The following is an 18,281-nucleotide window of genomic DNA, read 5'->3' as shown; positions in this document are numbered from 1 at the left end:
GTTGTTGTTGTTGTTTTGTGCTTTTGAGACAGGATTTTTCTGTGTAGCGCTGGCTGTCGCGGAACTCACTTTGTAGACCAGGCTGACCTTGAAGTCAGAGATCCTGCTACCTCTGTCTCTTGAGTCCTGGGATCAAAGGAAGGTTCTACCACTGCCCAGCAAAATATTAAATCTTTCAAAAAATATTAAATTATAAGTGCTGGGCATGTGGTAAGCGCTATGCAAATGTTGGCTGTTAGTATTCACTGTGCATATATCAATCAAATGGAAGACATTTATTGGAAATGGGCTATTGAATATTTTTTTCCATCCGTCACACTTTGTACTTTAGGCCCATTATTGGATTTGTATTGTGTTACACCCAGGAGTAGGCGTTTCGTGGTCTCATTTTCTATGGAGTCATCTGGGCAGGCAAAGCCATTTCAGACGAGCTGTAAATGTCACAGGGAATGAATGCCCTGTGCACAGAGCAAGTCCTTGGGTGCTGAACTTGTTCGGGGACATCACATTTCTTTTTAAGACATCTTGCCACACCTGGCATCTCACCTGGGTTTCCTCATTTTCCTTCCAACAGAAGGATTTGCTTCTTAGTGAGATTCCCAACAGCACTGCCTCGCTCTGCTCCAGGAAGACGGGCCTGGGGAAGGAGGTGGCAAAAGAGATCTGCCGGAAGCACGTGGAGAAGAGGGCAGGGCTGCTGCCCGAGACCTGTGCCGAAGCCTGGGCCACTGCTGTGTGTCTCTGCTTGCGAAGGCGCAACGCCAGCTTGGAGGAGGTGAGCTCTCTTCTGCCTACTGCCTTACCGAGGGAGACTCACACACTGGTGATGTAATAAGTCACGTTTAGACTTGGTTGTTCTCAGCGGAACCTGCTGGGGCCAGGTCAGCAATCAGGATTGCTGTGTGGGTCATGGAGGACCCTAAGAGTGGGTGTCTGACTAGGCTGCAGGGGGTGCAGGACAGGGCCTCTCATGGGAGTCAGTCTCTTCCTGTCTCCCCTCAGCCTGCTATCTCTCCTGGTGTGTCACTGGCCCTGTGGCTTTTCCTCCATCCTCTTGGAGAGGATGACTTGGAGTGGCCCAGGGGTTCCTAAGCTGGGCTGTAATAAGTGCCCAAAGGCCTCTCACTAACCACAAAGGACATATCTGTCGGAGCAATGCATTGCTGTCCTGTTGTCCTGGGTTCCTGCTCTCTGGACGGGAGTGGTCCGTGTGGTGAGCACCAGGATGGTGTAGAGCCGGACTCACTTTGTTGAGCCTGACCAGGAACTGACACTTAAGCACTTACTGAACAGTCCAAGAGGAAGTCCCGGGCTGAGGGAGAGGCTGTCACGTCTTTAGGTCTGGGGAGAAGTACAAGTGCTCGAGGCATAAATTCTCCAGGCTGAGTGGCTTGTCCTGAGGTTGGTGAGGAAAAGAGGCCAGAGTTAGAGGGCCCTGAAGGCACAGGGGGATTTTTTTTTAGGTCATTGGGACTCAGCAGGAGCAGCATATAATCAGACATTCTAATCAGGCCCCCCCTTCAACCACACACTTTCAAACCTCCAGCTAGTTAGTCATTCCATCAGTGGTTCAGTGTGTCAATTAAGGCTTGGGTTGACCACAGCGAGGTAGTAAAATACATTGGTCTAAGTGAGATAGACATTTGCTGCCTTTAGGTGAGTGGTTTGGATGCAGGTAGCCAGCATTGCGGTGGCAGTAGCATAGTACTAGAGTTGTGTTCGCTACATAGCTTCCATTTCAGGGTTCAAGATGGTAACTGTCTCTAGCCTGTTGCTCAATCCATTCTATCATATGGATCTTGGGGCTCAAACTCAGATTGTCAGTCTTGGCAGCAAGCGCTATTGAGCTGTCTCACCAGCCTACACACTGACTTTTTTATTTTTTTATTTTTGTGTTTTGAGATAGGGTTTCTCTGGGTAACGGTCCTAGCTGCCCTGGAACTAGCTCTGTAGACCAGGCTGGCCTCGAACTCACAGAGATCTGCTTGCCTCTGCCTCTCAAGTGCTGGGATTAAAGACATGCGCCACCATCGCCTGGCAACGCACTGAATTCTTTTCAAGTCACCAAGGAAATGACATTTTCTTCCTAAGGGTGTGTATAGTGAGCTGTAGTGCATGTCAGTAATCCCAACTACTTGGGATTGCAGAAGAACCGCAAGTTTAAAACCGGTTTGGGCTACAGAGTGAGTTCAAGGTGTGGAGGCAGTTTAATGAGCTACTAGATTGTGTTTGTAAGAAGATAAACGAGAAGGCCTGGGATGGAGCTCCATGTTGTGTGTTTGCCTAGTGCGCACATCCAAGGCTCTGCATTCAACTCAAGGTCTTATAGATACACGCAGAAACCTGCCCACACCTAACCCAGTCATCGTGATCAGAAGAATGGGGTGCGGTGATTGGGCCACCTGAGTTCACACACTCACCTGTGGCTCTGGGTGCTGGGGTCAAGTTCAGATCTCTTTAAGGAAGGATGCGGTTCTTCCCACCACAGCAGACATTTGATTATAATGCCCAGGAGACCAGGCGCTGGCTCTGGTTTTAATTCGAGTTCCTGTCTTGTCTGTCTCCTCCCCCAAGGCACGAGTCTCCATGGCAGGGGTGGAGGAGCAGCTCCGAGGTCAGCCATCTCTCCCCTGGAGCCAGGTTTCTGAGGCCACAGGCCTGTCTTCCAATACACCAGAGGAAACAGATGACGTTGACAATTCCAGCCTGAGTGTCTCCTCTTCTGTGATGGGGACGTCGTGTGCAAGGGTTGCCTCCTCTTCACTCTCCAGGGAAGATGGATTAGCACAGCCATCGACCAGTGTGAGACCAGAGGCTGACTCCTCCTCAGAGGTCTGCACAGGCCCACAGCCACCTCAGGATGGTAAGCTTAGAAGGATGAGGTAGCCATGCACGATCATCCCTGTGACCCTCCCTTGGGCCATCCCTCCCCTCTTCTCATTCATGGCTCTGTTTAGTTATTCAGGCATTCACAGCTCAGCGGTTACACACAGAGGAAGCCCGGTTCACCAGTGACCAGTTATTTCTGTCTGCTCACTGACCTCTTAATTCTTTCACACCTTCATCTCTATACTGCGCCCTGGTCATAGCTCCTGCACGTCCGCTGGGACCACTGCGTGGCCTCCCTCATTCTTGATCCGCTGGGACCACTGCGTGGCCTCCCTCATTCTTGATCCGCTGGGACCACTGTGTGGCCTCCCTCATTCTTGATCCGCTGGGACCACTGTGTGGCCTCCTCCATTCTGGATCCACTTTGGCCTCTGGCTCACTAGTTCTTCCTCCAGGATCCAGAGAGCATGATATTTATTGATTTTTAAAATTTAAAATATTATGTGTATGGTATTCTGTCTCTCTGTGTGTCTGTGCAGTACATATGTACATCGCCTGAGGAGGTCAGACACCCTGGAAATGGAGTGCTGGGAATCAACCTGAGTCCTTTGGAAGAGCAAGCAGCATGGGCTCTTAACTGCTAAGCCATCTCCCCAGGTTTTAATTTTAATGTATTTATGTATACAGTTTTTGGTACTGGAGACTGGATATAAGGCCTCATGAGTAAAGGCAAATGAGTATCCTACCACTGAGCTATATCCCCAGTTTTAGAGGTTTTTTTAGTTTTTGTTTTTTAAATTTTGAGACAATGTTTCATGTAGCCAGGATAATGTGAACTTTCCTATATAGCGGAGGATGACCTTGAACTCCTGAGCCTCCTGCCCTCACATTCCAAATGCTGGAATCACAGCGCTGGTGAGATGGCCAGCAGGTAAAAGCACTTGCTTCAAAGCCTGACAACCTGAGTTTGATTCCAGTTCATCACATGGTAGAAGGAGAAAATTGATGCCGGTAAAATTGTCCTCTGACCGCCACAAACACACCCTGTTATACATGCACTTGCCCATGTGTTCAGCATGGTAAGAACTTGCTGCATAAGTCTGTCAGCTTGAGTTCTGTTTCTGGAACCAATAATGGGAGGAGAGGACAGACTCTCTCCAGAAAGCTGTTCTCTTACCTCCTCATGTATTCAGTGATACACACACACACACACACACACACACACACACACAGCTGTTCTCTGACCTTCATGTATTCAGTGATACACACACACACACACACACAGCTGTTCTCTGACCTCTTCATGTATTCAGTCACACACACACACACACACACACACACATACACACACACACACAGCTGTTCTCTGTCCTTCATGTATTCAGTGATACACACACACACACACACAGCTGTTCTCTGACCTCTTCATGTATTCAGTAGTGGTACACACACACACACACACACACACACACACTCAGCAAAATAAAAAATATTAAATAAGTTAAGACAGAGTTTCTCCTGCACTATCTGGTGAAACCCTGTCTCAATTTATTTATCTTGGGATTGCAGGTATGTGCCACCATGCCCTGCTAGAGTGGTTTACTGTAAAGCTCATACCCATGGTATTTAAAAACACTTCCTTGGGGCCAGCAGAGCCTTGTGTGGTCCCTCTTGCCTGCCTCTTCTTCCTGTCAATCACTTCTGAAGACTCCTTCTATCACTGCACTTTGGTCCCAATATGCCAGGCTTCCTAGTGAAATAAAAGTTGAACAGCCTTTTGGATGAAGAGTCGCCATGCCTTATACACATGCCTCACTGGTAGCTGGATTTTCACTACTTCTTTGGGGAAGAAGGAGATTTAGAAACAGCTGTGGTATTGTTGACTCTGTGCCTCTCCCCTATCTGTGGAGGGACACGGGAGCCTCTCTGTGGCAAGGGTGTATGTGTGTGGTGGGGGATGGGGAGGTTAGGGGCTTATGGTGTGTGTGCAGACTTCCTGCAAAGGCAGATGCCATGATATGCTGCTTGCATTTGGGACCTGATCACAAACTTGATAAAAATTTTAATAGCAACACTTGTTGAAGCTGCACTTTTTCTACTTTCTGTTGAACTTCAGCTACAGAAACTTCATGGAAAATTGAGATCAATGAGGCCAAAAGGAAACTGATGGAAAACATCCTACTCTACAAAGAGGAGAAGCTGGACAGCATGGAGCTTTTTGGACCCTGATGATCAGAGCAGAGCTGAGGACTCTTATCCTCAATTGGATAGACAGTTGTCCAGTCAAGGAAGAGGTCTTTGGCAGCCTAAGGTCTGTCGAGACCCATACAACCCAAATGCCAGCCTGGACAGAGGGAAACCTGTTTTCATCAGTGTTGAGTTGTAGGGAGAGAGGGCAGGGACCTCAGCTTACACCAAGCTCCAGGAAATGCTCTTCCTTTCTGAGACTTCTGAGAGGTCTATGAACGCCTGGTATGTGACCCAAGGATTTGGGTGGTTTTATAGTTCCAGGAAGTCCATGTTAAGTCCATCCCAGTAGCAGCTGTTGTCCCAGCACCTCTCACTCCTCCACAACCGACAAGAGCAATCCTGCAGCACCCATGGTGATTTCCAGAGTTAACATCTGTCCATCGTATCTGCCGACAGCTTTCTGCAAACCTCCATTTCCCAAAAGACCTTCAGCTGGCGTCTCAGTGAATTTCTTGACTCATCTCTCAAGTTCAAGATTACCAAAGCAAGGCACTTGGCAAAGGACTTAGCAGGTTTTCTGCGTCTTCTGTTGTGTAATCGCCTGGTATTTATGAACCGCTTGCTGTGCCCCTTCATCCTCCCATCACGCCAATGCCCAGTTTTGTTTTGTTTTTTAATGGAGGCTCCAGGATTGTGTGTTATTTATAGATGGGTGAAGACTCATGAGAACTAGTCTCATATTTAATTCTGCTGCTAGCTAAGTCAGTCAGTGTGTGGGAAGTCAGAGTCCTTGTAAGGTAACCCCTGCGCTATTCTCCCTGCCTCAGCTCTTGGGAGGAAAAGTGCAGAGGCTATGGACATATTTTGGAAAGTGCATCTGTCCTGTTTTATAAAATAAATAGAAGGTGTTAACTTCATGTTTTTGCCACGTAGGAAATGTTGATGCAATGGATATACTTTTGAAGAAAGTCACGTTGCAGGCCCTTTTGTGAAATAAAGCTCTTTCTGATTCACTATTTAAGATAATTCCACGATAGTGACCTTCTTGTAAAATAAAAATGTTTGCAATCTCACAGCTATCTTATAATTATTTTTGTGTCTGGGGTAATTTGTTTACAGAATGTGTTTGACTCAAGGACTCTTGCTTTTATGTACTTTTTTGTCTGTATAATGTGTGCGTGCATTTATGTGTGTGAATATGGCATGCACACCACCATGTGCTTGTGGAACTCAAGAGGATGACTTCAGCTGTCAATCCTTCTTCCTCAAGGTTTGCTGTTCTTCTCTTTCTTACACAAGGCTAGCTGGCCCATTTCCGTGTAGGTGTGCTTTGATTATATACACCCCTGCTACACACCCAGCTTCTGTGTGGGTCCTGGTATCTGAACTCCAGATCTCATGTGTTAACTGAGGTTTTCTGTCCCGCCTGGTCCTGCTGCCGTTAAGTCCCAAAGAATCACATAGAGGTCTCCATTATTTATAAACTGATTGGCCTAGTATCTCAGGTTTCTTATTAACTCTTATAATTTATATTAGCCCCTAATTCTTGTCTGTGTTAGCCATGTGGCTTGGTACCTTTTTTGGCAAGGCAGTCACATCTTGTGTTCTCTGCATCCGGGTCATGACTCCTGACCGAAACTTTCCTCTTCCCATAATTCTTTTTGCCCTGCCTCTACTTCCTGCATGGTTGACCCACCTATACATCCTGCCTGGCTACTGGCCAATCAGCGTTTATTAAACAAGTACAAGAAACAAATCTTTACATGTCAAACCATTGTCCCACAGCACTTATGGTGTGTGTGACAAGTGCTCTTATCCACATAGTAGACTTAGGATATTGTCACTTCAGGATGGGTTCCATTATCAGTGCCTCCATCATAGTGGGGATGAGGTGTTTGTATAATCTTCTGTGGATATTAAAGTTGCTTTCATTTTTACTGTTACAAATAGTGATGGCTTCTGGAATGGCTAACCTTCACTGTCAACGTGGTTTGCAATCACTTAGGAGATAGATGTGCTTCTGGTTGTGACTATAAGGGTGTGTACAGAGACAGTTGACTGAGAACAGAAGACTCATTCTGAGAATGGGAGGCACGATTCCACGGGCTTGGGGTCCTGCCAGTTGAGTGCCTAGAGCCTCATGTTCCTGCTACCAAAGCTGCGAGTTGTCCTGGAATGTTGGCCTGTACCTTAACTAGTAAGACAAACTCCTCCTCCCTTGTCTTTTCTTTCTTCTTATGGGGGGTGGGGGAAGAGTTTCGAGACAGAGTTTCTCTGTTGCTCTGGAGCCTGTCCTGGAACTCGCACTGTAGACCTGAACTCAGAGAGATCTGCCTGTCTCTGCCTCCAAAATGCTGGGATTAAAGCTATATGCCACCACCGCCTGGCAGCACTACTTTTTATTTCTAGAGATGGCCTCACTCTGTAGCCTAGGTTGATCCGGAACTCATTAGATATCCCAAACTGGCTTCCAACCCAAAGTAGTTCCCCAGCCTCAGCAATGCAAATGGAATTACAGATGTGAGTCACCATGACTGCTTCATGCTCTTCTCTACCCCTTGCTTAATTTTTAAAAATTTTAACTTGTAGGCAGGGTTCAGGTTGTCTAGGTTGGCCTTAAATTTGGAAATCCTGCCTCTTCTTGAGCAGCTGGGTTTACAGGTCTATCCAACAGGTCTGGCGTGTGTGTGTTTGTGTGTGTCTTGTCCCTTCTCAATTGTTTGTGTCTGTGTGTCTCGTGCCTTCTAACCCCAACCCCGTCACTTTCTGGATGTGTCGCTTGGTTTCACCGAACCACAGTTTCCTGCTTTGCAAAGGATGACAAGCCTCGTACGTAGAAATCCGGTGCTAAGGCGCCTGCTCACTTCCCCTGCTGTAGGTAGGCGTTGCTACGGGGCCACGTGAGAGGCTCCACCCTACGTCGCTCCCAACCAACCAGGAAGCTTCGTGAGACGTAGGGCCACGCCCCAGGACGCCTGCCCAACGGGAGAGCTCCGTCTTGAGCGGAGTAACGCCCCTCTCCGTTGGAGCAATGGGCGCTGTCCCTGCAGCAAGCCCCGCCCCTGCCGCACGCCGTACGCTGCACGCCGGCCGTCGGGCAGGTTCAGCGGGGCTGACGCCAAGGCTGCGGAGTAGGCGGCGGGGCGGACGCCTTGGGTGAGGGCGCGGAGCGGCGCTGGGCTGGGTCTGCTGGGCGGGCAGAGGTGACTTCCGGCGCGTGGCTCCGGAGGCCAGAGGCTTCCTCAGGCCCGGGGCGGGGCGGGGCGGTGGGAGCCGAGCGGCCACCCCGCCCGCGGCCCGCCCTTGGCGTCCGGGGCCTGCGGGCGCCAGAAGCCCGAAGGGCGGCTGCTTCGCACGCTCTCGGCTCCCCGCGAGGGGCTTCAGAAGGTTGATCGCTGCGCCGCGCCGCGCCGCGCCGGAAGCTCCCCGGCGTCTCGGGAGTGGCGCGGTGTTGAGATAGGAGCGCGCACAGACCACGGCAGCGCTGCGCGTCGTGGGGCTCGGCGCTCGGCCCGTGGGCGCGTCTCGGAGCGCTGTGGCGTCCCTGAAACCCGCAGCACTGGAATGGGCAGACGACAGGAACGGGAAAGGTCAGTGGGGCCGGACCCTGCCGCTGCCCCGGCGGCTTCCCGCTGGTGGAAGGTGAGCAGCCTCATCATCCTCACCCCTGTCTTTGGCAGGTGCCCATGGCGTCGGAGCGGCGCAAGGTCAAGTACCACTGGGGCAGTACGTCGGAAGGGTGTCCCAGCAAGCGCAGCCGCCCCCGGGAGCCCGGCCATGTGGCCCCCTCCAGTCGGTCCGTTCGTAGCTGTGCGTCGCGTCCTCGAGGGGCCAGCAGTCCCCAGCGTCTGAAAGCCCGGCGGGGGAACGATGTGGCCCGCACGTCCCGGAGCTCAGGCCGCCGCCGCACCTCCTCTTCCTCTTCGTCGTCCTCTCTCTCCTCGGGCTCAGGTGCAGGCGGAGCCACCTCCCCTGGTTTCCTGATTGCGACCACTCGCAGGTTCCTTACGTCCGGGAGGTCCCCTCTGCACCCCGCCCACTCCTCCCTAGACGAGATGGCTTCTCTCCGGAAGGAATCGTGTAACGTTAAGGTACGTGGCGGTGACATCTCGCAGACGCAGACGATGAAGTCTCTTTCACGTGGCTTGAAAGGTGGAGGGGACAGATTTGGTGGGAGGAGCTTAAAAATTAGATCTTTCTTTGTGGGGGGCGCTTGGGTGTGTGTGTCAGGGAGCGCCGGTTGGGGGGAATTGGGGGCGGAGCTCAGTGTAGAGGGAGTTTTCAAATTTGGTGGCATTTGGAACTACTGGGAAGCTTGACAGTGCTTGTTTGTGGCCTGCCATCCCAGAGAGAGCGATTAAAGAGGGCTTGGGGACTCTGCCAGCTTCTGGTGGTTGTAAACGAACAGCAGAACTGGAGAATCACCACGGTGGAAGGTGAAATGTTGCTCAGAAGAGAGGGTGTAGACTTTGGTCAGGATAAAGAATTTGCCCTTGGGTCTGGAGAGATGGCAAATACTGTCTTGCAGAAGACCCAGGTTCTGAGCCCAGGTCAGGTGGCTCTCACATCATCATCATCATCATCATCATCATCTATGCCCCTGCAATGTTTAAGTATGCATGGGCAGCCCGTTTATGGTGGTTCTCCAGTTGTTTCTATCCTCGGCAGACCTAGATGCTTGTATTATTGTCATACCCAAGGCTCCATGGTCTTCCTTTATGCTCTCTATCCAGTGGTTTTGGACCTTCCTCTTCACCTTATCCCATGCACTCCTCCAAGCAGTGCTATGTTCGGGTATCTGCCATCATTCATTCTCATAGCATGGCCTAAGTATCTCAAGCGCCATTGCTGTATCTTGTAGTTTACTTCCTTCTGTAGATGGAGATGTTTCTTACTGTCATCGTAGTGTAGCCTATTTCTTCATGTGACGCCAAGAATCCTCCTGAGACATGGCATCTCGAGCACATTCAGCCACTGTACTGAGGAGTGTTTCATAGTCCAGGTTTCAGAGTTGTAAAGAAGGCAGCTCAAGCCCTGTGGTGGTGGCGCAAGCCTTTAATCCCAGCACTCGGGAGGCAGAGGCAGGCGGATCTCCGTGAGTTTGAGGCCAGCCTGGTCTACAAGAGCTAGTTCCAGGACAGGATCCAAGCTACAGAGAAACCTTGTCTTGAAAAACCAAAAAAAAAAAAAGGCAGCTCAAGACAAGTGTCTTATATATATACTTGTAATTTTTTTGTTGTCGTTATGTCTCTTGCTGATCAAACCTTTCCTAGTGCCCTGAATGCAGCCCTCACTATCCAGATCTATCCACCTCTTGACGCCTGAACTAGTTCCCGCCTTTGAACTGAGGTTTCCTCCCAGATAGACAAAGTTGACTATTTGTTTGAGGTTCTGATTCTTTATTAAAATGTTAAAGTCCTTGTGGGCCCCATGTGTTGTATCTCAGTCTTCTCGATGTTTACTTTTATACCAAGGTTTTCACTGACTTCCACCACTCTATTTACCATGGCCTGCAGCTCATTTGGACTTTTCAGCAAGTGGTGCTGTATCGTCAGCGAAGTGCAAGTTATTGATTCGCACACCACCTGATGCACGCCTCCCTCATCCTCCAGGGCTGTTGCTATTATTAATTAGTTCCTTTTCCTTTCAGGTGACTCACAAACGCCTCTAATTCCAGTTCCCAGGAATTGCATTCCTCTGGCCTCCATGGGCATTTGCTTGTGCACATACTACTGACATAAACTCAATTAAAAGTAAAATTTTAAAAATGTCTTCATACTTAGAACAGTTATGAATCTCAGCTAAGGAACTGTACTCTTAGTGTGGCTTTTCACCAAAGGTGTGGGTTCGGGCATGTTGACAGTCTCTGGTGGTTTTGTTACAAAGTTTCATTTTTTGAGACAGGGTCCCCCTATGTAGACCAAGCTGTCCTGGAACCCATAGATATCAGCTGGCTTGCTCTGTTTAAAGGAATATGCCACTATGCCAGGCTTGGGTGGTTTTTTCGTTTGTTAGTAGTTACCTTTGGAGATTAACTCAAGTCTAGTTCTTAGTGGAAGCATACAAGTGGGGTTTGTAAGTTTTTGGAGCAGACTGAGGAGTGCTTCGAAGAACAGATCCATTTCAGGTTTTGAGTAGATTTACTGGGGGGCCTGTTTTGTGCCAGGCAGTGATTTAGTGATTTAGGAGCATGTGATTTTTTTTTTTTTTTTTTTGAGACCAGGTTTCTCTGTGTAGCAGTCTATGAGTCCTGGACCTCATAGACCAGGCTGGCCTTGAACTCACAGAAATCCACCTGCCTCTGCCTTTGCCTCCAAGTGTTGGAATTAAAGGCATGTACCATCACTACCGGTTATGGGATTCTTATGTAACTGTAAAACAAAGATCTCTGCTCTTCTACAGATATTACATTGTAGGTTTTGGAGCTCTGGTAGTCTTAATAAGTGGACTGGCATTGTGTCTGTAGAGGAGTGTGTAGAGAAAGTCTCGTTTGTGGGGAGATGGGCTCCCCCTAGAGAAAGCAGTGAAGACAGTCTGTAAAGAAAAAGGAGTTTTAAAACCTTTCCTGATGGTTTTTTTTTTTTTTTTTTTTTTCATTTAGTCTAGGTTGAACTCTGTGTATAGCCAAGGATGACCTTGAACTCCCAATCCTCTTGTGCCCTTCTGTGTGTTGGAGATACAGGTACACACTTGGCTTTGTGTGCCCCACACTTTCAGCTCAGAGCTCTCAGCATCAGTACACAAAAGGTTCAAGAGTGAAGATATTTGAACATTTTATTTTACTTATTCCCTGCTGGAATTGGTTTAGGACCTCAGTATGCTAGGCATGTCCTCTGTCACTGAGATACATCCCCAGCTCGTGGTAGTAGACAGTCCTGATGTCCACCTTACTTTGTTCTTTTGTTGTTTCTCAAGTCTGAAGTTGAGGCTTAGTTTTGTTTTGTTTCCATCTTTTTTGTTTTGTTTTTTTTGAGACAAAGTTTCTCTTTAGTTCTCCCTGTCCTGGAACTTTCTCTGTAGACCAGGCTGGCCTTGGCCTTGAACTCACAGTACTAGAATTAAAGGCTTGTGCCACTACCACCCTGTTTTTTTTTTTTTTTTTTTTTTTTTGAGAGGGTCTTTTAGCTGAGTTTGGCTTTGAACTCATGATCCTCCTATCTATACTTCCTGAGTACTGGAATTAGAGGGGTGTGCCTGGCATCTTTTGTTTTTCCTTTTTTCACAGTTGTTTTTTTAAAAGAACAACATAATGTTTATTGGGCTTTGAAGAAATGGCTGAGATGGCCCCAGAGCTCTTAACCACTCAGCCATCTCTTCAAAGCCCAATAAACATTATGTTGTTATTTTTAAAAAGGAACAACTCTGAAAAAAGGAAAAAAGATGGTTCTTCCAGAGTACAAAGGTTGAATCCCCACCACCTACATGGCAGCTAACATGTTTCAGGGGATCTAATTCCCTCTTCTGTCCTCCATGAAAGTGGTGTACAGACATACATGCAGGCAAAACACCATGCACATTAAATCTTAAAAAGCCATTAAAATGTTAATGTTAATTAGTGTGTATGGGGGTGTTCATGTGGTGATCAAAGGATAACTTTTAGAAGTTGGTTCTCTCTACCAAGTGAGTCCTCTGCAATAGAACTCAAGTTGTCAGGCTTGGCAGCTCAGAATCCAACTTGCTGGTTCCATGCTAGGCTAGCTAGCCAACAAACTAGGAATCCACTTGTCTCCACCCTCCTTTTAACATGAGACCATCTCTCCTGCTTCAGGAAGATTATTTTAATATTTATGAGGGTTCTTTTTTTTTTGGTTTTTTTTTTTTTTTTTTTTTAACTTTGTCAGGGATGGAACATGGGACTTCATACAAGTGCTCTTCCACTAAGCTAACCCCTGAATCCCCTTAGAGTCTCAGAACTATAGAGAAATGCTCTTTGGGGAGGGGGTTCAAGATAGGGTTTCTTGTGTAATAGCCTTGCTGTCCTGGAACTCACTCTGTAGACCAGGCTGGCCTTGAACTCACAGAGAACTGCTTGCTTCTGCCTCTGCTTGGATTAAACACATGCACCACCACTACCACCACCACCCAGCTGAAAAATACTCATTACTGCCCAGCTTGCTGCCCTTTGCAGTGCGCTTAATGAACCCGTTTTTAGTTTTAGTTTTAGTTTTATTTGTGTGTGTTTGTCCATCCCACAGTATTTGAATGGGGGGTCAGAAGACAACTTTTGGTAGTGGTTCTCCTACCCTGTGGATTGTGGGGATTCAACTTGGCAGCAAGTGTTTCTGAATGTTGAGTTCTCTTCTGGCTCAGTAAACTTATTCTCCCCCCTCCAAAAAAAAAATCATTTAGCAAAATAGCAGTAGTGGCTTCCACATTAGGGCCTATGACTTTGATAGCCACTGGCTTTTGACCAGTTTTACAGTACTAGATGTGAATTATCTTCATTTGGTCTGGTCTTAACTCCAATCAGAGATCAGTTAGCTATTCTTTTATAGTAATACCTCAGTTAATCTAGTAGGCATGCCTTGTTTGACAGATCAAGAGTGTGCAGCATTCAGGGTCTACAGCATACTAAGACCACTGATGATTATTCTCTCCGCAGTATGAGTATCCTCTTCTGGTATGAAAACTACCCAGCTGGGAGAAGACCTCTAGCTTCATTTCTGTGTGTCATGCAACCTTAGAGCATGTGATGATTACACAACACGGACTTTATTTTTCTGAGCTTATTTAAATTGCAGTTGTTTTATGTGTATATGTGTGTATGGCACGTGAGGAAGTCAAAGGACAACTTAGAGGAATTGGAATAGTCTAGCTTATCCCGTGAACTCTTGGTTTTTCGAGACAGGGTTTCTCTGTAACTTTGAGGCCTGTCTTGGAACTAGCTCTTGTAGACCAGACTGGCCTCGAACTCAGAGATCCACCTGCCTCTGCCTCCTGAGTGCTGGGATTAAAGCTGTGCACCACCACCGCCTGCTCCCTGTGGACTCTTGCAGCGAGTGGATACAGAAGAAGAGAATGGGGCTGAGGTATTACCTATGTTTCAGGAGGCTGGGAATGACTTGGTGCATCCTTATGTCATCTTTGGGAACGTATCCTCCTAACAGCCGGGTTACAGTTTGGGAAAAGCGTTCATGTAACGTTTGAAGAAAGATTAGGCCATAGGGGCAGAATTTACTTAGGACTGGGGGACTTGGGGACCTTGGGCCAGCCCTCTCCCTTGTTGGGGTGTTAGGTTTCCTGGATTTTTGTAGTGGACTTGGCTACTTCCAGTGGGAAAACATTGAACTGTTATCTATCATGAAGTGTGTCATTGCTTCCCATCTCTCATTGTAGTGCCACTCTAGTGTTGTTTCCTGTCCACTGTAGTAAGAAGATGCCATGATGTACTTTAGAAGTGAATTTTAAATAAATGACTAAAACATTACTATATTAACTTTCCACAGTGGAATAGGGAGAAATTACTGTCTGGGCGAATCTTCTTTCCCTTGGGCTGATAAAGCCATTAGCAACTTGTCATTGGCAAATGCTATAGATAAGAAATTTTTCTTAGAATAAACCTCTGAAAGTTTCTTTTTAAATTCCAGGATGATTCTAAAGACAGTTCTTGTCGCTCTGTGAACTCTGAATTTGCAACCGAAGCTGAGGGTCAGAGTGATGCTGTGGAGGAACCTAACAAGTTCCAGAAAAGGAGGAAGGACAGGCTTCGAGACCAGGGCTCAACAGTGATCTATCTGAAGGCCATCCAGGGCATCCTGGGGAAGTCAATGCCCAAGAGGAAGGGAGAGGCTGCCACTGCTCGGGGGAAGGCAAGCTTGGGAGAATATCCAAGCCGGGAAGGACCAATCAGGAATGTGGAAGGACCAGCCAGGAATGTGGAAGGACCAGCCAGGAGCAGGGAAGGACCTTTGGTCAGGAGTGGGGAAGGACTGGCCAGGAGCAATGAAGGACCCGCCAGGAGCAATGAAGGACCCGCCAGGAGCAATGAAGGACCCGCCAGGAGTGTGGAAGGACCAGTCAAGAGCCGGAAAGAACTGGTTAAGAGTGTTGAAAGACCAGGAGGAAAGGTTACAGTCATAGTACCTCAGAAGGAAGAGTCACCTACAAAGGTCACGGTGGAGAAGGAAGAGCCTGTGCAGGACAGGAGTAGCTTCTCTAACAGAAGAGTGATTATAGACTCTGTGAAGAAAATTAGTGAGGAGCCGCTTGGTGACCGCAGGACAGTCATTGACAAACCCTCTCCACCCCTAGAATTTTTTGATAACTCTGATTCTCATGCAGATACTCAAAAGGTAAATGAGCACACACCAGACATCTGGGTTTTGAATTCTCTTGATTGTGTATATCTGGCATTTAGTCTTTCTAGTTTGATCCTAAGTGATACAGATACTATCTTGGTGTCATCCACCTCCTGACCTGTGTCCACCACCATGCTAAGAATCAAACTCAGGACCCTAGAGGCATACTAGGCAAGAATTTTACCTCTAACCGTAACTCGTAGTTCACAGAGGACAGTAGTTAAAATCAGTACTTGATTTAACATGGACTCCAGGGAACTAGTGCTTCTCTTCCATCACTCCTTTCATCAAACTTTGATTGGCTTTTAAAAAATACATAAAAATTCTATTAAATGTGGTAGGGTGTAGGTTTGTTTGCATTGAAAAAGACCAGCATGATAGTGGCTTAAACAAAACAGAATTTTGATTTAATGAGGATGGGATCTTGGTGCCTTCTTTCTTGATGGTCTGACTGCTAAATATAGTATCCATTTTATAGCCTGAAGTGGGGATGCTGATAGAATTGAGTTTGTTACATAGACATTGGCCAGTGGTAAACATATGAGAGAAAAGGGAATGTTCCTTTTCTCTCTTGAGAACTTGGTTCAAAAATTGTACATGTTGAATCATTTCACGCCTATTTAGAAGCGTCTGGGAACCCAGTTAATATCTTTTTCCCCCAATTTCATACTACTTTTATTCTTTTTTTGTTTTTGTTTTTTTTCTCATTTTTTTTTATTAAAAATTTCCATCTCCTCCCCTCCTCCTCCCTCTTCCCTCCCCTCCCTTCCACCCATACCCCCACTCCGCCCCTCTCCAAGCCAAAGAGCCATTAGGGTTCCCTTCACTATGTTGAGTCCAAGGTCCTCCCAGCTCCCCCTAAGTCCAGGAAGGTGAGCAACCAAACTGACAAGGCTCCCCAGTTAATATCTTAGCTTCAAAAGAGTCTGAGAAATTCTGCCTTGAGCCCCCAGTATTCAAACATCAGGTTCCACAGATGTTTTTATCTGAATGTAATTGCATTGCAAAAGCCTTCTTTCTAAACCACATAGTTAAGTTTACATCTGGTATAACCTCAGAGTGGGATTAAGGTCAGTGTGAATTCTGGAAGGGAGAGACCTTTCTGGAACCACAGCACTGGATGAGAGAGGGGTCTCCCATAGATGGTCTAACTTGTTGCTTTTCTTCTCTGCAGCACACAGACAGAGAGGTGGTGATTGAGCATCCCTCTTCAGGGAGTGACTGGTCAGATGTGGATGAGCTGGCCACTGTGAGGTTCTCCCAAGAGGAACCTGTCTTGCTGAAATACTCAGCAGTTCCAGAATCTTCTTCCTTCCCCACTGACTATGTTATGTATCCTCCTCATCTGTATAGTAGCCCGTGGTGTGACTATGCCAGCTACTGGACTAGCAGCCATAAAATTCCTGGTTATCCATTGGTGGGATCCAGCAGCCATGACTCAGCACAGGCTGGGAAGAGCAGCCAGGACCACCTGAGTGTTCATTCCTCCAAGTCCACAGTGAGCACCCAGAGCATCTCCAAAGACCTGGACCTTGCCCAGGAAGGCAGGTCCCAGAATTCCCATTCACTTCAATTCTCCAGAAGCACAGAGCGGGAGAAGGAGGAGGTGAAGGGGAAAAGGACATTCCGAGAGGAGACACCACCTCGCCACACCAGAGAACATACATCCAGCTCCTTGCCAAGGAGCCACCGGGAGATGAGCCTGGAAGAGGGCTTCATCGATACCCACTGTCACCTGGACATGCTTTACTCCAAGCTGTCTTTCAAGGGGACCTTTACGAAGTTCAGAAAGATTTATAGCAGCTCCTTCCCTAAGGAGTTTCAAGGCTGCATCTCTGACTTCTGTGATCCAAGGACACTGACTGATGGCCTGTGGGAGGAACTCCTGAAAGAAGATCTGGTTTGGGGGGCCTTTGGCTGTCACCCTCATTTTGCACGCTACTATAATGAGAATCAAGAAAGAAAGCTTTTGCATGCTTTACGGCACCCCAAGGCTGTAGCATTTGGAGAGATGGGCCTAGACTACTCTCACAAGTGCACCACACCAGTTCCTGAGCAGCACCAGGTACTGCCTCTCTAGTTTGCTTTCTCTCGGACATTTCCTTTAGTGAGTGGTTGAACCTCCCAGTAAGGGCTGTTCTGCATTTAGAACTTCTTGAATGCCATTCTTCAACTGTTTTTCAAAACTCCCCCTCCCCCGACAAAATTTCTTTGTATAGCTCTGGCTGTCTTTGCTCTGTAGATCAGGCTGACCTGGAACTCAGAGATCTGCTTGCCTGTTCCCAAGTGCTAGGATTAAAGGTGTGTGTCACCACTGCCTGGCCTGGCTTTTCTTTTTAAAGGTGAGATTTTGCCACTATGTCAAATGCTCCAGCCTCTCCAGTGCTGGGATTATAAACCTTGCCACCAGGCCCAGTTTACCAGCCACTACTGGAACTCTTCATCTCTTGCCTCCACTTGCCGAGTGATAGTGATTAAAGGCATGTGCTACCATATCTGACTTTTTTGTTGTTTTTTTTGGAGACAGGGTTTCTCTATGTAGCCATGGCTGTCCTGTAACTCTTTTTTTTTTTTTTTTGGATTTTTGAGACAGGGTTTCTCTGTGTGGCTTTGGTGCTTGTCCTGGAACTAGGTCTTGTAGACCAGGCTGACCTCAAACTCACAGAGATCCGCCTGCTTCTGATTCCCAAGGCATGTGCTACCACTGCCCGGTTTGTAACTCATTTTTATAGACCAGGCTGGCCTTGAACTCAACAGAGATCGACCTGCCTCTGCTTTTGGAGTGCTAGGATGAAGAAAAGCATGTGCCACCACATATGGCTACATCTGACTTTAGCACTTTTATAACAGATGGAGGTGAGGCATTTTGAGACTTTTTAAAATTACATTTATCTTCATATGTGTGTGTTCTTGTGCATGTACATTGTCTTCGTTAGCGGAGGTCAGAGGAGTTGGTTTTCTCCT

General features: G+C 47.5%; 2 protein-coding genes across 2 annotated transcripts in view; both read left to right on the top strand.

Moving 5' to 3' along the window:
* The window catches only part of Irak2 (interleukin 1 receptor associated kinase 2), a 53,438-nt gene extending 47,346 nt beyond the window's left edge, over positions 1-6,092 (top strand). Inside the window, exons 11-13 of the mRNA XM_038319073.2 lie at positions 575-775; positions 2,575-2,863; positions 4,946-6,092. Of these exons, the coding sequence (XP_038175001.1) occupies positions 575-775; positions 2,575-2,863; positions 4,946-5,058 (603 nt within the window). The 3' untranslated portion in view covers positions 5,059-6,092. The remainder of the gene's footprint in view (positions 1-574; positions 776-2,574; positions 2,864-4,945) is intronic.
* A 2,121-nt stretch (positions 6,093-8,213) lies between these two features.
* On the top strand, positions 8,214-17,412 carry Tatdn2 (TatD DNase domain containing 2). Its single transcript, XM_038318847.1, has 4 exons — positions 8,214-8,609; positions 8,700-9,110; positions 14,607-15,311; positions 16,492-17,412. Exons 2-4 carry the CDS (start codon positions 8,706-8,708, stop codon positions 17,395-17,397), a joined length of 2,016 nt encoding a protein of 671 aa, XP_038174775.1. The 5' UTR covers positions 8,214-8,609; positions 8,700-8,705; the 3' UTR covers positions 17,398-17,412.
* The last annotated feature ends 869 nt before the right edge of the window (positions 17,413-18,281 follow it).

This window comes from Arvicola amphibius, chromosome 2 (genome assembly GCF_903992535.2).
Source record: "Arvicola amphibius chromosome 2, mArvAmp1.2, whole genome shotgun sequence".
NCBI classification, from domain to species: domain Eukaryota; kingdom Metazoa; phylum Chordata; class Mammalia; order Rodentia; family Cricetidae; genus Arvicola; species Arvicola amphibius.
The sequence above is the reverse complement of the archived record's forward strand: the minus strand, read 5'-3'. Positions and strand labels throughout refer to the sequence as shown.

Excerpts from the sequence above, each read along its gene's own strand:
- Tatdn2 (XM_038318847.1), top strand. The coding sequence starts at position 8,706 with ATGGCGTCGGAGCGGCGCAAGGTCAAGTACCACTGGGGCAGTACGTCG. Across the intron at positions 9,111-14,606 it reads AGGAATCGTGTAACGTTAAG|GATGATTCTAAAGACAGTTC; the intron begins GTACGTGGCGGT and ends TTTAAATTCCAG. Across the intron at positions 15,312-16,491 it reads CTCATGCAGATACTCAAAAG|CACACAGACAGAGAGGTGGT; the intron begins GTAAATGAGCAC and ends TCTTCTCTGCAG.